The sequence below is a fragment of the Athene cunicularia genome (assembly GCF_003259725.1).
Source record: "Athene cunicularia isolate RWA chromosome Z unlocalized genomic scaffold, athCun1 chrZ_part1, whole genome shotgun sequence".
In the NCBI taxonomy this organism is placed as follows: Eukaryota; Metazoa; Chordata; class Aves; order Strigiformes; family Strigidae; genus Athene; species Athene cunicularia.
In genome coordinates this window covers 18398496-18412368 of record NW_020799142.1, presented here as the reverse complement: position 1 = coordinate 18412368, position 13873 = coordinate 18398496, and the positions used below count along the sequence as shown (strand labels likewise).

The 13873-nt window shown below is 35.9% G+C and overlaps 1 protein-coding gene across 2 annotated transcripts in view; it reads left to right on the top strand.

Annotated features, from left to right (window-relative positions):
* Positions 1-13873, top strand: part of ITGA1 (integrin subunit alpha 1) — a 76351-nt gene that overhangs the window by 48487 nt on the left and 13991 nt on the right. For both annotated transcript variants that reach the window (XM_026865447.1, XM_026865448.1), the window contains exons 10-21: positions 312-385; positions 2292-2436; positions 3611-3753; positions 5062-5205; positions 6581-6835; positions 7252-7382; positions 8763-8926; positions 9117-9253; positions 10226-10336; positions 10897-10982; positions 11185-11320; positions 12226-12306. In XM_026865447.1, coding sequence (XP_026721248.1) covers positions 312-385; positions 2292-2436; positions 3611-3753; positions 5062-5205; positions 6581-6835; positions 7252-7382; positions 8763-8926; positions 9117-9253; positions 10226-10336; positions 10897-10982; positions 11185-11320; positions 12226-12306 — 1607 coding nt within the window. The remainder of the gene's footprint in view (positions 1-311; positions 386-2291; positions 2437-3610; positions 3754-5061; positions 5206-6580; positions 6836-7251; positions 7383-8762; positions 8927-9116; positions 9254-10225; positions 10337-10896; positions 10983-11184; positions 11321-12225; positions 12307-13873) is intronic.

Here is a 13873-nt window from a genome sequence, read left to right as displayed (position 1 = left end):
AAAATGGCTTAACCATGTTAATCAAACATTCCAAACATATTTACCATCAGCCTGAGGTCAAATATAGTCAGTTTTAGCCCAGAAATATTTGTTGGACAAGTTCTGAGACATAATCTTAAAATGAAAACTCTCATACTTAATAGTATAATTTAACACAGACCTTAATTCTGTAATTATTATAAAAATCTATGGCAAATTATATTAACTGAATATTATAGTTAATTATGCCATTCTTTAATATCATATAGCATTTTCATAACACTTTTCAGATTGAAACTACTTTATTTTTGAAACTTTTTTCTCTTTAATAGCAACAACAGACCAGCAGGCAGCCTCATTTGAAATGGAAATGTCTCAAGCTGGTTTCAGTGCTCATTATTCTCAGGTAAACAAACTATTTGAAGACAGAACTTCTCTTACAAAGTAGATTTTTGTTTGTGATTGCATGAATTTGGAATGAATATTTCAGAGTTCTTTGTAGAGTCCTGTTTGCTGATGGAAGTTTTGGAGTTTCCCATAATCCATTTATTTTTTTGTAAAATGTATGTAAAGAATGATTATAAACAATCAAGCTTAAGAGAGTACCTTCTTCACATGAACTCTAAATTTAATGCCCCCATAGTGCTATCAGGAGAATAGTCTATAATATGTTAAGAAAGACAAAGAAGGACATTTTACCAGGGCCTATAGCAACAGGACAAGGAAAGAGGGTAGATTTAGGTTGGATATAAGGAAGACATTTTTTATGATGAAGGTGGTGAGGCCCTGGCACAGGCTGCCCAGAGAAGCTGTGGCTGCCCCCTCCCTGGCAGTGTCCAAGGCCAGGCTGGACGGGGCTTTGAGCAACCTGGTCTAAGGGAAGGTGTCCCTGCCCATGGCAGGGGGGTTGGAACTAGATGATCTTTAAGGTCTCTATCAACCCAAACCATCCTATGATTCTATGAACTCTGAAAAGGTTCTCTCTAAATATTAACGTCTAAACTGATACTGCGTTGTATTGGTGAAACTGAGACGGAAAATATATAAAAATTATATTTCTGTTATGGATATGATCTGCATTATTAGTAACACAACATATTGTTAGTTCTGTTAACACATTGAATACCTCGGCAGTCAGGGGGGTAAGTATTTATTAAACTGGGATGCAGAAATTCCTAGGAATTTGCATTAGCAGAAAATCACTCCCTATGTATTTTATTTTATTTATTTTTATTTATTTATTAATTTTATTTATTTATTTATTATTTATTTGTTTGTTTGTTTGTTTTTAATGTATTTTATTTATTTTTGAAAAATTAAAATGTATCCATTGTAATGATCAGCTCAGTGTACACAAATGAAATTAAATTTAACATGGGATCAAAAGAACCGGGAAGAGTTAAGCTTTAAAGATACAAAAAAGCAGTAACATGGAAAAGAGCACAATAGGAGATTAAGTGAACTGAACAAACACCAAGCAATGCAAGACAAACTAACATGCATAGGAAAAACTTCAACATGGCTTATTATACAGCTCAGCATATCAGCAGTAAAAAAAAAAAAAAAAAAAAGAAAAAAAAACAAAGAATAAAAGATCTTCAGTATGATTTAATATAAATCCTTTACTGCAGAAGTACTCTCCATTCGTTTCTACTCATTGCACTACATTATACCTGATGCTTCAGATGATGTATACATTAGAAGCAAGTATTGTCTTGACAGGGAGCACAAGGATTATGTATAAGATTATCTATTTGGTAGAGAGTATTCTTAAATTCACAAACAACTGACCTGCTATCATTAGCACCTCACTTCAGAAGTGGGTCTTCAGCCCTTGGTGCATTGACAGACTCAGTGTCTCTGGTGTCTCTCTTTAGGCAAGAAAGGTCAGCAAACTATTTCTCACAGACAAAAGGCCCTTGTACAACATACAAGACCCACAAATTCAGCAGAGAAATTTAAGTGTTGTATTCTCTGATTAGCTTTGCTAAATCCCTTTTGTCTTTCTATTTGGCCTGAAATGGTGGGCTAAAGTTGTAGGATCTGCGTTTCAATCTGCTGCTTTTCCTGAATGGCCTTTTGGTTTTTTGGGGGGTTTTTTTTGTTTGTTTGTTTGGTTTTTTTTAAGTTGGGTGCATTTTTAACAAGAAGTGGGAGACATACTGTGATTGTAGGGTCCATACTATAATAGGAAAAGCAGGGCTAAGTATGTAAGTATACAGTAAGCATTACCCAGATGTGAGCATCATGATAAATGAATATCTAAAGATGTTTCACACAGAAAACAGGCATTTTGTTTTTCTTTGCATAAGGATTGGATCATGCTTGGAGCAGTTGGAGCATATGACTGGAATGGCACAGTGCTTATGGTGAAGGACAGTGGTATCTCAGTTCCACCTAATGACACTTTTCATGACAGGCTTTCTGAAAAAAATGAACCCCTTGCAGCCTATCTAGGTAAGAGAAATAGCCCATCTTATAACACTTTTTGACAAATGCTAGAATGCTCAAATCTCATTCAGAAAAAGTACCTTACAGAATATTATCTTACATTCTAGGAGCCTGGGAAGATTTATAATGTATGAACATGTCCACTGTATGATTTTCGTGGTCTTTTAAAAAATAATTACTACTTCTACAGTCAGAAAACTAGTCCAAACAGGCCTAAATATATCAAGGCTTTCTCTAATAAAGGTGCCTAACCTTTTCAGAGAAGATTTCACAGATTCCTCTAGTATTCTATCAGGTTTTTCTATGCCTTGATAATTAAAAAGTTTCATACAATATTCAGTCTAAATCTTTGATTAAAATTAAGCCGATTTCTGTCACTCAATGGACAAGAACAACAATTTACCACTATCTTTATTAGAATAATGTTTTGCATATTGGCTGGCTATTGTTTTCCTCTCAGCCTTTTCTACCAAAAAGCATCAGTGACTTTGCTCTCTCCTCTAGGTCTTTCTACACCTCATGGTTCTGTTTGTTCTGTTATCTCATTTAAGACACATTTTCAGTGATGAAGAGTAAACACTGAATTTTTTTTTTTCTTTTGCCTAAGTGCACTGTTTATCTTCTTTGCAGAATGCCATTAGCCTTTTTTTAAAAAATTATTTTCAAATTTTGTAAAGTTATTTTAAATTTAAATTCTGTCCTCCATAATACTTGCAACCCTGCCACAGTTTTGATTCATCTGTAAATTTGTATAGGTCTTCCTTCACCCAAGTGTTTAAAATTAAACAGAGCTAGATTCAAAATGCCCCCAGAATCACATTTGAAAGACCATCAGTTTGACAGCAAGCCATTGACAATTGTTCTTTGAGTGTAGCTTTTCAATCAGCTATTCATGAGTTATTTCATCAGTACCACCATATTCTTACACTGTGTGAGAATGTCAAAGTGAACATGACTCACCAGCCTGTGAATAGGTTAAATAACACAGTGGTGCTCATGACTCTGAGACTTCAGGCAAATACACATAGAGCCCCTTTTAATTAACTCTGTTGTTATTCTGTAGCATAAGTAGGGCTAAATATCTCCTTGCAGAATAAGCCTTAAAAAGTCTCTGAATCACAGCAAGTATTTCTGATACATTCTGTCTGTACTGCATCCTGACTTCTTTTCTGCTTCCTAGGATATACTGTGAATTCAGCATTGACACCTGGAAGCGTACTGTACATAGCAGGACAGCCACGATACAATCATACTGGCCAAGTTATCATTTATAAAATGGAAGGAAAAGAAGTAAAAGTACTTCAGAGGTTAACTGGAGAACAAGTAAGTATGCATTCATGATTAACATACGAGAGAAATATGGCATGAGGGATAGAAATAATGATTTCAAATGAGAACTCTACATCAGGAAAGCAAACAAAACTGGGAGTTGTAAGCAAAATCAGAAGGAAAGGTTAGATAAATGCTCTGGTATAGTCAGTAATGCAAAGTGGATTCTTCAGTAGTCAGGGGCCCTTGGAAATTTTCTTTTTGAGCGTTAAACCTTCACCATTGTCAAAGTGGTAGTCATCTCTGCAGTTGCCATTTTCTCTGATGAGTGGAAGGGTTATGTCACTGGAAGGAAACGGTGCAACAAGCAGGTTTCTTTGTGAGAGCATCAGCTGGGATAGCATGAAATACTGAATAGCTTCTTGTTATATTGAGTAGCAGCTCACTGAGAGCTGTTCCTGAAGGAAAAAACCCAACATGTAATCACATAATTAAAGATGGTATTATAATATTAGGTAGATAAGGGTTGAAAGACCTGTCTACTCGGGTCTCCCCAGGATGCAGTACAAGCTTTTTTCAGGAGAATTCTGGTTACATCATTTTCACCTATAGCTGATGTATGCAACTCAGCTAACCAATCAATTCTTTTAAAGTGAATGAAGGAAAGTAGGCATTTTTAATGTTTGAGGGACAGGACCTACTTGAAGCATCTACTATAAGATGCATCTTGCACTAGAAGAGACTGCTAGTCATGTTGAGTGTAAAAGAAATGCAGGGTGTCTAGTTTAGCTGTGAAGTATCAGATAAATCACACACCTTTGTACCCAGTCTATGAATGTATCTAGTTCTTTGTGTAGATCTTGTTCCTCTGCATTTAGTGGCAACTTGAAACTTGGGAGACTGCCTGCACTGTCTCAGAGCTCTTGTCCAGCATTGAGCCTTTTCCCCTGGCAAGCCTAAGCCTAATTGATTGTGCTCTTCCTATGTATTATTGTCGACTTTGAAGAGAAAACTAACTTCCCCAAGACACTTCTATTCAAATGCTGTCTTAAGAGGTCCTAATCCCTTTAGCAGGTAGAAGGCACCATTTGTACCTTTCAGACTCAGAAGAGTCAAAAATTGACTGGACCATTCTTAAATTAAAAAAAAAACAAACCAACAAACAAACAAAAAAACCCAAACACCAAACAAAAAAAAAGACGAGCTTCAAAGGCAAACAGACCAAAAATATCTAGGTAGCAAAGAAAATTTCTCCCTAATGGTCAATATTATTGGCATTGTTGTAAGCAATTGTAAAATGGATGTCTGAATGGGATATGTTGCTGACTCTGTCTCTGATTTATACCTTATGTTTTCCTGCAGATTGGGTCATACTTTGGGGGTGTGATTACCACAGTTGACATCAATAGGGACTCACTTACAGACCTTCTTCTTGTTGGAGCTCCTATGTATATGGGAACTGAGAAAGAGGAGCAAGGGAAAGTATATGTTTATGGTCTGAACAAGGTAAGGATGATGTTTATTGACCAGGAAAAGAACATGCTCCTTACTATCTTCATGTCCTTATTTTAAAGAAATATGATCATTTGAGCTGAGAAAAATGAACAGCTGAAAACAGAGAAACGTGTTTTTGACAATTGAGGATATAATACAAATTATTTTTGAAAAATTATTCTCAAAATCTTTTTTTCTCACCTTATTTTTTTTCTAACAGACTGTGTTATATAGATAAGCAGTATATACTGTAAGCTGCAATATAGTATGCATGCAAATTTGTAGAATTGATTTTCTATCACATTTTCTTTTTTCTTTCACAAATTAGGGAACAGTAGGGCTCATCCAGCTTTTAAACTTGTCATGACTAGTTTCAGGAATATAGCAGCTACACCTCTCCTTTCAAAGTTTAGGCATACTTTTGCTTGTTTTCTTCTTTTAGTCCAGTACCATTATGTATCATTATAACAGTTACCAAAATATGGCCTAGCAGTGATGGTCTCCTAAAATACTACTGCAAAAAAAAAGACCTGAAGAGCCTTGACCCATTTGACAAGGAACTCTTCCAGTTTCTACATGCATGTTGCTAACAACAAATTGCTGGTGAATAGGGTTGGAAAGAAAACAAGAATTCCATGTTCTCCAGTAATGTGAGGGTTTGAAATTTGTTTTTCCTTTGCTTCCTTTTTTCCATCTCCACATGAAGGAGATACAGCAGCTGCTGGCTGCTACTAATCTCTAGCATGGAACTCACGGGACCAATCTCTTGGAAAGCTGGTTACATACCGTCCTGTATGTGTGGTTTTGGGCTAGGATGTACACTGCACCAGAAGAATATATATGTTGGACCATGGAGTATGTGTCCACTAAGGACAGGATTCAGTCCATATAAGAGAAATGCTTTGTTCTGGAATAGCAGTATTGTCTTCTGCGTTTCATCAAAGACTTGGTTTACTTTTCAGATTAAGAGATTGCCATTACAAGAACTCTACACTATCTTAAGAATCAAGTGTTTACTTACAATAACATCCAAATATTGTTATGATATTATGTTATGATACGCTGTTGTGTTATGATTATGATACTATGTTATGTTATGATACTATGTTATGATACACTTTCCTGTGAACCTCTAACTTCAAGACATATGCAGAAGCATCTAGATGCAGAAAGAGAGGGAGCAAGAATGTCTTTCCCACCCACTACTCAGAAAGAACATTTGAATCATAGTTACAGAACCACAGTTTCTACAGGGCACTCAGTCACTAGGAATGTGATGTAATGGTTTAATTTAATTAATGTTTGTCTTCTGGACAGGAACTCTTAAAAGCCTGCATTGCTAAAATATTGATGGAAATCCACAAATTCTAAATCTGTTCTTTCACAGACAAAATTTGAATATCAGATGAGTCTTGAACCTGTAAAGCAAACATGCTGTTCGCCATTAAAACAGGACACCTGCAAAGTTCTTAAGAATGAGCCTTGCGGTGCACGCTTTGGGACTGCAATTGCTGCTGTGAAGGATCTCAACCTTGATGGATATAATGATATTGTAATAGGTTCTCCCTTAGAGGATGATCATCGGGGAGCTGTTTATATTTATCATGGCCATGGAAACACAATCAGTAAAAAATATTCTCAGGTATGAAGTCAAACCTTACAGATTGACAGCTGCTGTGAGTGTATGTAGCACAAATGCTGTTTTCACATGTCTTCCCAACATAGTATCAGACCGTGGCTTGACCTGTCATTACAGGTTGTTTTTTAAAATGCTCTGTACCTTTAAACTCATATGATTTAACTGAATTTGACTCTAATATTGTTAGAAAGTATATTCGCATGTTTTTATTAGAAGCCTTCTGAAATGTTCTCTACAGCCAAAAAAGTAGATATTTTGCAATTCTGAAAATTTGTAGTGTGTTCATCACCATGGTAACCATTTTGGAAGTATTGTACTTTTAATATATTTAAAGTCTGTAACTGCCAACCAATGTGTCTTGAATGTTCTTTTTAAATCCTTCAGCATGGACTGCATAAACCTCTTAATGTTTTTAACAGCGTATTGCATCAGGTGGAGATGGGGAAAAAGTGAAATTTTTTGGCCAGTCTGTGCATGGGGAAATGGATTTGAACGACGACGGGCTGATTGATGTCACCATTGGAGGCCTTGGTGGGGCTGCCCTCTTCTGGTATGGATACCCACAGCAGCTATCAGGCCAAAAAATAACCAGTTGTCTTGCGCTGCTGATGTAACTTACATGCACTACTGCTTGGACTGTTGTGAAGATACTGGTTTCATCTCATGCTTTGACACTGGCTGTGAATCTTCATATTTTCATATCTCTCTGGAGGAACAAGTATAAAACTTAATAGATAACAGTAATAAATATAGGAATGTTTTAGTAACCTTCTTTGCCTAGTATGAAGGACTTGTCCTCCTACACTGTATTCAAAATAGAAACAGATTCCACTTGTGGCACTAAGTAATAGAGAAAAAAAACAAAGTGTTCTCTTTTTCACACTCTATTGTATATTATCTTATTAGAAATGTCAAGGACAATTTCAAATGTTAAGGAGTCGCTAAGAAAACTCATTTGGTTTCCTGATAAGAAAACTCTAGTTTGGCTCCCCACAGAAAATCTTGGAAAAAATTGACTAAACTTTCTGGTTAACAGTGAATTAATTTTCTTTACAAAAAAAGCATGATTCAGATGACATAATGAGAAATATATTTTTAAGGGAGACAAATACCAGTAACTAAATAAATAAATGAGGTAATCCCTCATTTCTAAAACACAACTAAAACTATTTCTCTCTTTCTGGTAGGGCAATTGCTAAGCCAGCTCCTCGCTTTCCCTCTCCTGCTGTTCCACCTAAGTCACCTGCTAGGTGATAAGGTTTGTCAGGCCTTGCTACTATCTCCAAGCTGAGAGCTGCTCCTCACCTTCATCTGGTAGTTTGTCTTACCAAAATCTCAGTGTATGAACACGGTGAGATGCTCCTTCACTGCATTGTTTAGTTCACAAATCTGAAGAAAGCTATTTTGCCAGCTAAATGTTCTGCTATTTTGGTACACAGACATACTCCATCTGAGCCCAAAAGGGAACTGAGCCAGAGCAAAGGGAGGAGCAGGAATAAGTTACAGGGACAGGGGTGAAGGGGAGTTAAAGTGAAGCAAATTGGTAGTGAATTTCAGCCTAAGAGATGGTATGCTACCCTCTAGTTTGTGTATAATGATATGTTCATCTGTGGATAACCTCAAGCATGGGTCTGGGACTTCAGTCTCTTTTACAAAGGGACTGGCTTTATAGAGCTGCTTAAATGCTTTTGAAAATAATTTTCTTTCATTCGCTACCTGTTCTGAAACAACACTGAAGAAAACTTGTGACCATTTTCTCTGTCATTTGTTGTTTACTAGTACTGTACAGAGTGTATAAATTACTTGTTTAGACCATCACGTACATGTATTTTAATGTTGGATGTTGCACATTTTCTAAGTTCATTCTTAAGTTAAAAAAAGTTGCTGCTATTATTTTCAAGGCACTTCTCTCTTTGTGTTTTTTTTTAAGGTCTCGTGATGTAGCTGAAGTAAATGTTTCCATGCAATTCACACCCAAAAGCATCAATATCCAACAACAAAATTGTCAGATAAATAAAAGAAAAACAATATGCATAAATGCCACTATTTGTTTTAAGACCAGACTAAAGTCAAAGGAAGATACGTTTGAATCCAGTAAGTAGATAAGCACTAAGCTGTAGAATCTTTACACTGTAAAACTACTATGCTTGCATTCATTTATTTCTCCAAAAATGGAATGCTACTCTTCTAAATTCACTATGCAGAGTGCATTTAAGATACACTGGGAAAAAAGAATGTGTAGAGGCAAATTGGTTTATAATACTGATCTCAACTTTCTTTGCAGGTCTGCAGTATTGGATTACTCTTGATTCACAAAGACAAATATCTCGAAGCTTGTTCACAGAAAGCCATGAGAGGAAAATGCAAAAAAATATAACTATCAAAGGGTCAGAATGTATTAAACATAACTTCTACATGTTGGCAAGTAAATCATTTAAAGTGTTTTTCTCATGTTAACATTATAATAACCCAAATTATTCAATTAATCGTAAATTAAATAACAAATTCTGCATACAGATTTAATCTTAAGCAGTTTACATAAAATTTGCTTGCTACTTATAATTTATATATATGTCTATGTATATAGATATAAACTATTTACTTATATTTACAGTCTGGTTATCTTTGTCTCTTTGTTTGTGTCTGTTTTAAGAGCAAAACACACAGTAGAACCGAGCAGCTATTATGGTCATTAGTTTAGGTGCATTGAAAACTCAGAAGGGGCATGTGAGCTGGAAGTGTAGTTTGCATATTGGTGCAATTCTTCCTACTAAAATGTAGTAAAAAACCTCAGAAATTAGGTTTGGGATAGAGAATACTTATTCACTGAAAACCAGAAATGCAGTTAATAACTGTTGAGTATGAAATTGCCTAGATTTTAACAAATGTGTAGAGTGAATGGAGATGTATATTATAAGCTACTCACATTTAAAATGCTCAATGACTTCAGATTTGTTTCATAATTCAAAACTAATGATAAATGCTTGAATTTGCTTGAATACGTGATACATCTCCTAACAGCAGGCGTCCAGTTTGACCACACTAGGTGACACTGCTGTTTGTCTTACTATTCCTTTAAGAACAACTAAAAGAAAAGCGTATGAGTTGACTGTTCTGAGACATTCTTAAATGAAATTGTGTTGGGTATGCTTTGCCTACATGACATTTTTATGATGATGTGAGATGCACAAAAGTATTAGTAGATATTTATAAGGACTGGCTTGCATGCTAAATGCTTTATCATCAATTGCAAGCATTCAAACGCTTCTCTAGCAAATATGGTGACATTGTGACTGAAAAATATTTTACTTCATCATTGTTTGGATTTTTTTAACCTCCTTAGATATTAAAGTGAATGTCCATAAGAAAATTTTTGTCTTCTTTATATTCTAGGATAAGCCTGACTTTCAGGACTCTGTAAAGGTTTTGCTGGAGTTCAATTTTTCTGATCCAGAAAGTGGACCTGTTCTTGATAGTAACCTGCCAAATTCAGTATCTGAATATGTAAGTCAGCAAGATTCTGTATTAATAACCGATGTATTTAATGTAAAATTCATAGCCCACACAAGAGCTGAAAGTATTGTCCACAAATTGGCTAAAGAGGCAGGTTTGCTGAGCCTGTCCAGAAGATTTTTTCTCAAAATGAGTCTTTGGGAATGGAAAGCTTGATTCAATGTGCTTGGGAACCAGGCTGGGTTTTAAAGCTGTCCTGAGTTAAATGAAGATAGAAGAGAGTACAAGCAACTTTACTGTAATTTTTTTATGTAGACAGAGCAGAGGAATGTTAGTTGATTACTGTGATGGTGCTTGGCATCATTCATACTTCTACTATTGCCTCTTTTTCTAATCTAGATGAATCACTTAGAAGGGAATGAGTAAAAAGCTTATGTTTCACCTGTGTATTTTACAGGATATTAGAATATTTAACTTATTAATATTAGGGAAGACTTCTCTGATTGTCAGACAGAAGACCGTATATAAAATTAGATAATGAATTATAATGCAAATATTTAATTTTAATAATAAATGTAATAAAATTGAGAATAAAAATACTATTGTTGCAGATTCCTTTCACAAAAGATTGTGGAGCCAAAAATAAATGCATTTCAGATCTTGTTCTGAATGTAAAAGCAAGCATAGCTGGAGACAGGTAACTACACCGGGGGTTTTGTATCATTTGATATCTGTACAAAATTTATATGTAAATTGTAAAGTCTGTAGTCTAATAAGAAAATGCTGTGGCATAATTTCCAAATCAGAAAATATATAGTCTGGACACTGAAAGAAGTTCCTCTTTTTGTTAAAACAGATTCAAAAGTTAAGGTGTCCAACATTCTTACTTTATTTTACAGCTCTTCTCCTTTTGTTGTCAAGTCACGCAATGATAAGTTCACCATCCAGCTCTCTGTGAAGAACAAAAAAGACAGTGCTTATAATACCAGAGTTTTGGTTCAGTATTCTCCAAATATTATTTTTGCTGGCATTGAGGTAGGAATTTTTCATATTATCTCATTTGTCATAATCTATATTGCTAGAGATCTGAGAAAGCCTTTTTTATTAAGCCTGGATTTCACTGCTCTGGCATCATCTCAGTTGACTGGAAGAGATCCCCTGGAAGTTCTGTACTCACTTATCCCTCTAAAACAGTATACTTACTTTGACCTGCGTGGACTCTTGCCTAGCCTCTGTTAACTAGAGATGCAAGTTTCACAATGACATTTAGGCAGTAAGTGCCTGCATCTTAGATGAATGTCAGCACCATGAATCATCTGTACATCTGTAGAGCCAGAAGTGCCTTGTTATTTGTCAGTACAGCTCCTGAGCCTCAAGAATTCTCCTTTTACACATGTATAGAGAAAACAGTCTCTTGGTAGGGAAGCATAGATCAATGCCTTACTCATCTCTACCTCAGACAGCATTTCCATTTCAGGTGGGAAACATTAGGAGAAATTTGCTTCCTATCAACAGTCCTGATCTTACACATTAGGAGAAGTCAGGGATCCATAGCACTTTGGCTGACCCTGTGACAAAAATGTCACTTTTATTGCCAAGTTATGTACAAAATTACATGTAAAAACTTTGTACTTACACATATGTTGATCTGCTAGACCCCATGACTAATTTGCATGATGTCTAATTTTTATATAAGTGCTAATGTTACAATTTTACTGGAAGGGAATAATGACGACTAATTGAAGTAGATGTCCATAGGTGGAAATTGTTTTGCAGAAGTTGTGGCTTTCTATTGTTGTCCCAGTTCAATTAAGGCTTTGACTCATATAATGTTTTGATGATGAAAAACAACAGTGGTATACATGTTTAACAGGCTCTTGATGCTTAGTCAGAATTTAGATTTTGCACAAGGCCATGATTTCACTTTATTTTTCCTTTAGGATATACAGAAAGATAGCTGTGAATCTAATCACAACATCACCTGTAAAGTGGGATATCCATTTCTCAAATCTGCAGAAAAGGTAAAAAGTCCCCCTGCATGCAAGTTCTCCTTGCTCCATGTTGTTCTAAGGCCAGGGCAGTCCCTATCACCTCTAAATTTCTTTTCTCTTGTGTTCAATCCAAAACCCGTCCGTGCACATTTCCCAAACTTTCCTTGTCACAAACTGCACTGAGCCAGGTAGGAAAACATCAGATCTTCAGTACCTGGGCAGTCAGCTGTGGTATATGGGGCAGTAAAAGGTGCACATTGCCATCCTTGACACTGTCAGACAAGTGGCCCATCTGGCCAGAAGGGTCTGTCTCCAGGTGTATAGGGTATTGGTTAGGATGTACTGGTAAGCTATTACATACTGTGGCTTTCCACAGGTTGGAGTCTACGTCTCTAGTTATTTTGTATATAAAATCTAGTCAGTTGGTTGAAAAGAGAATAAACTGGTATGTGGAAATGCTAACCTGGATCTGCCAAATCCAGACATCAGACTTCACCTCTGATCAGTGGGGAGTGAGAGGCCTTTCCAGCAAGCAGTCCACTTGAAATCAAGCTCCAGCTTGAACAGCTCCAGTGCTAAATCTTTATTAACTCCTGGCATAGAGAGGGACCTTTAGCTAAACTAAGCCTTTGAAAATACTCATCTAAGCCTCACTTAAATAGTTCTGATATTGAATTGTGAAATACCAAATTGCATGCAAGTAAGACCAACTGTCTTTCCTAGCAGTTTCTTATTTATTCCTCTGTCATGTCAAGTCTTCGTTGCAGATGCATAACAGAGGGAGGATCAGTAGAGATGTCCTTTTACATTTTCTCCCACATCCACGCTCCAGCTTGCATCTTGGACCTGTAGGAATTAAGTCAGCTGTTACTTTCTTGCAGCCAAATAAACATGCTACACAATGCCAGTGCCCACAATTCTCCACTCCCAGCTTTCCTGGATTTTTCTAATTTTCCTTTCATGCTTTGATTGTTAGTCTGTAGCTATAGTTCCCTAAATTTAGAAATTTTATTCTCTCCTTTGCATTCAGACATCTCTGATTCACTGAAAAGCATCCCTAATACATTCCTTTTTAAAGCCTCTTCCTGGCTCTTTTATAAATGTGAAAAAATATCTAAGACAACTTTCTCTGGGTCAATTTGTAATAAAGATTTGTACACATTAATGGAAAAATAAAAGTCTGAGCTGAAAAATCCTTTATGGTAACAAATACTAAATTTTTCCTTTGTATAAAATTACCCTCATGTGTCAGGATGTAGAGAGGGACACGTTTGGGAGAGTGTTCCCAAAGGTTGTGTAGTGCCAAATTATGATAGGTTTGCCCTAGTTATAATGAGTAGGGGGTTTTGTGAGGACTAGTAGTCATTTATTTAAATTGTAAACACTTCTGTTTAGTATACTACGTGTTTTAGTATGTATTGTGATGCCAGCAGCCTTCTATAAACAGCTCATCCCCACTGTAATTGCCAGACTTTTGAAGCTTTGTTTCTTCCTCATTAGAGAAAAAAAATGGTTTTGATAAATTACTTGCAAGACCATTTCGTTTCTATTAAGAATTATTTAGCTATGTATTTCTAATATACTATGTAATAAGTTT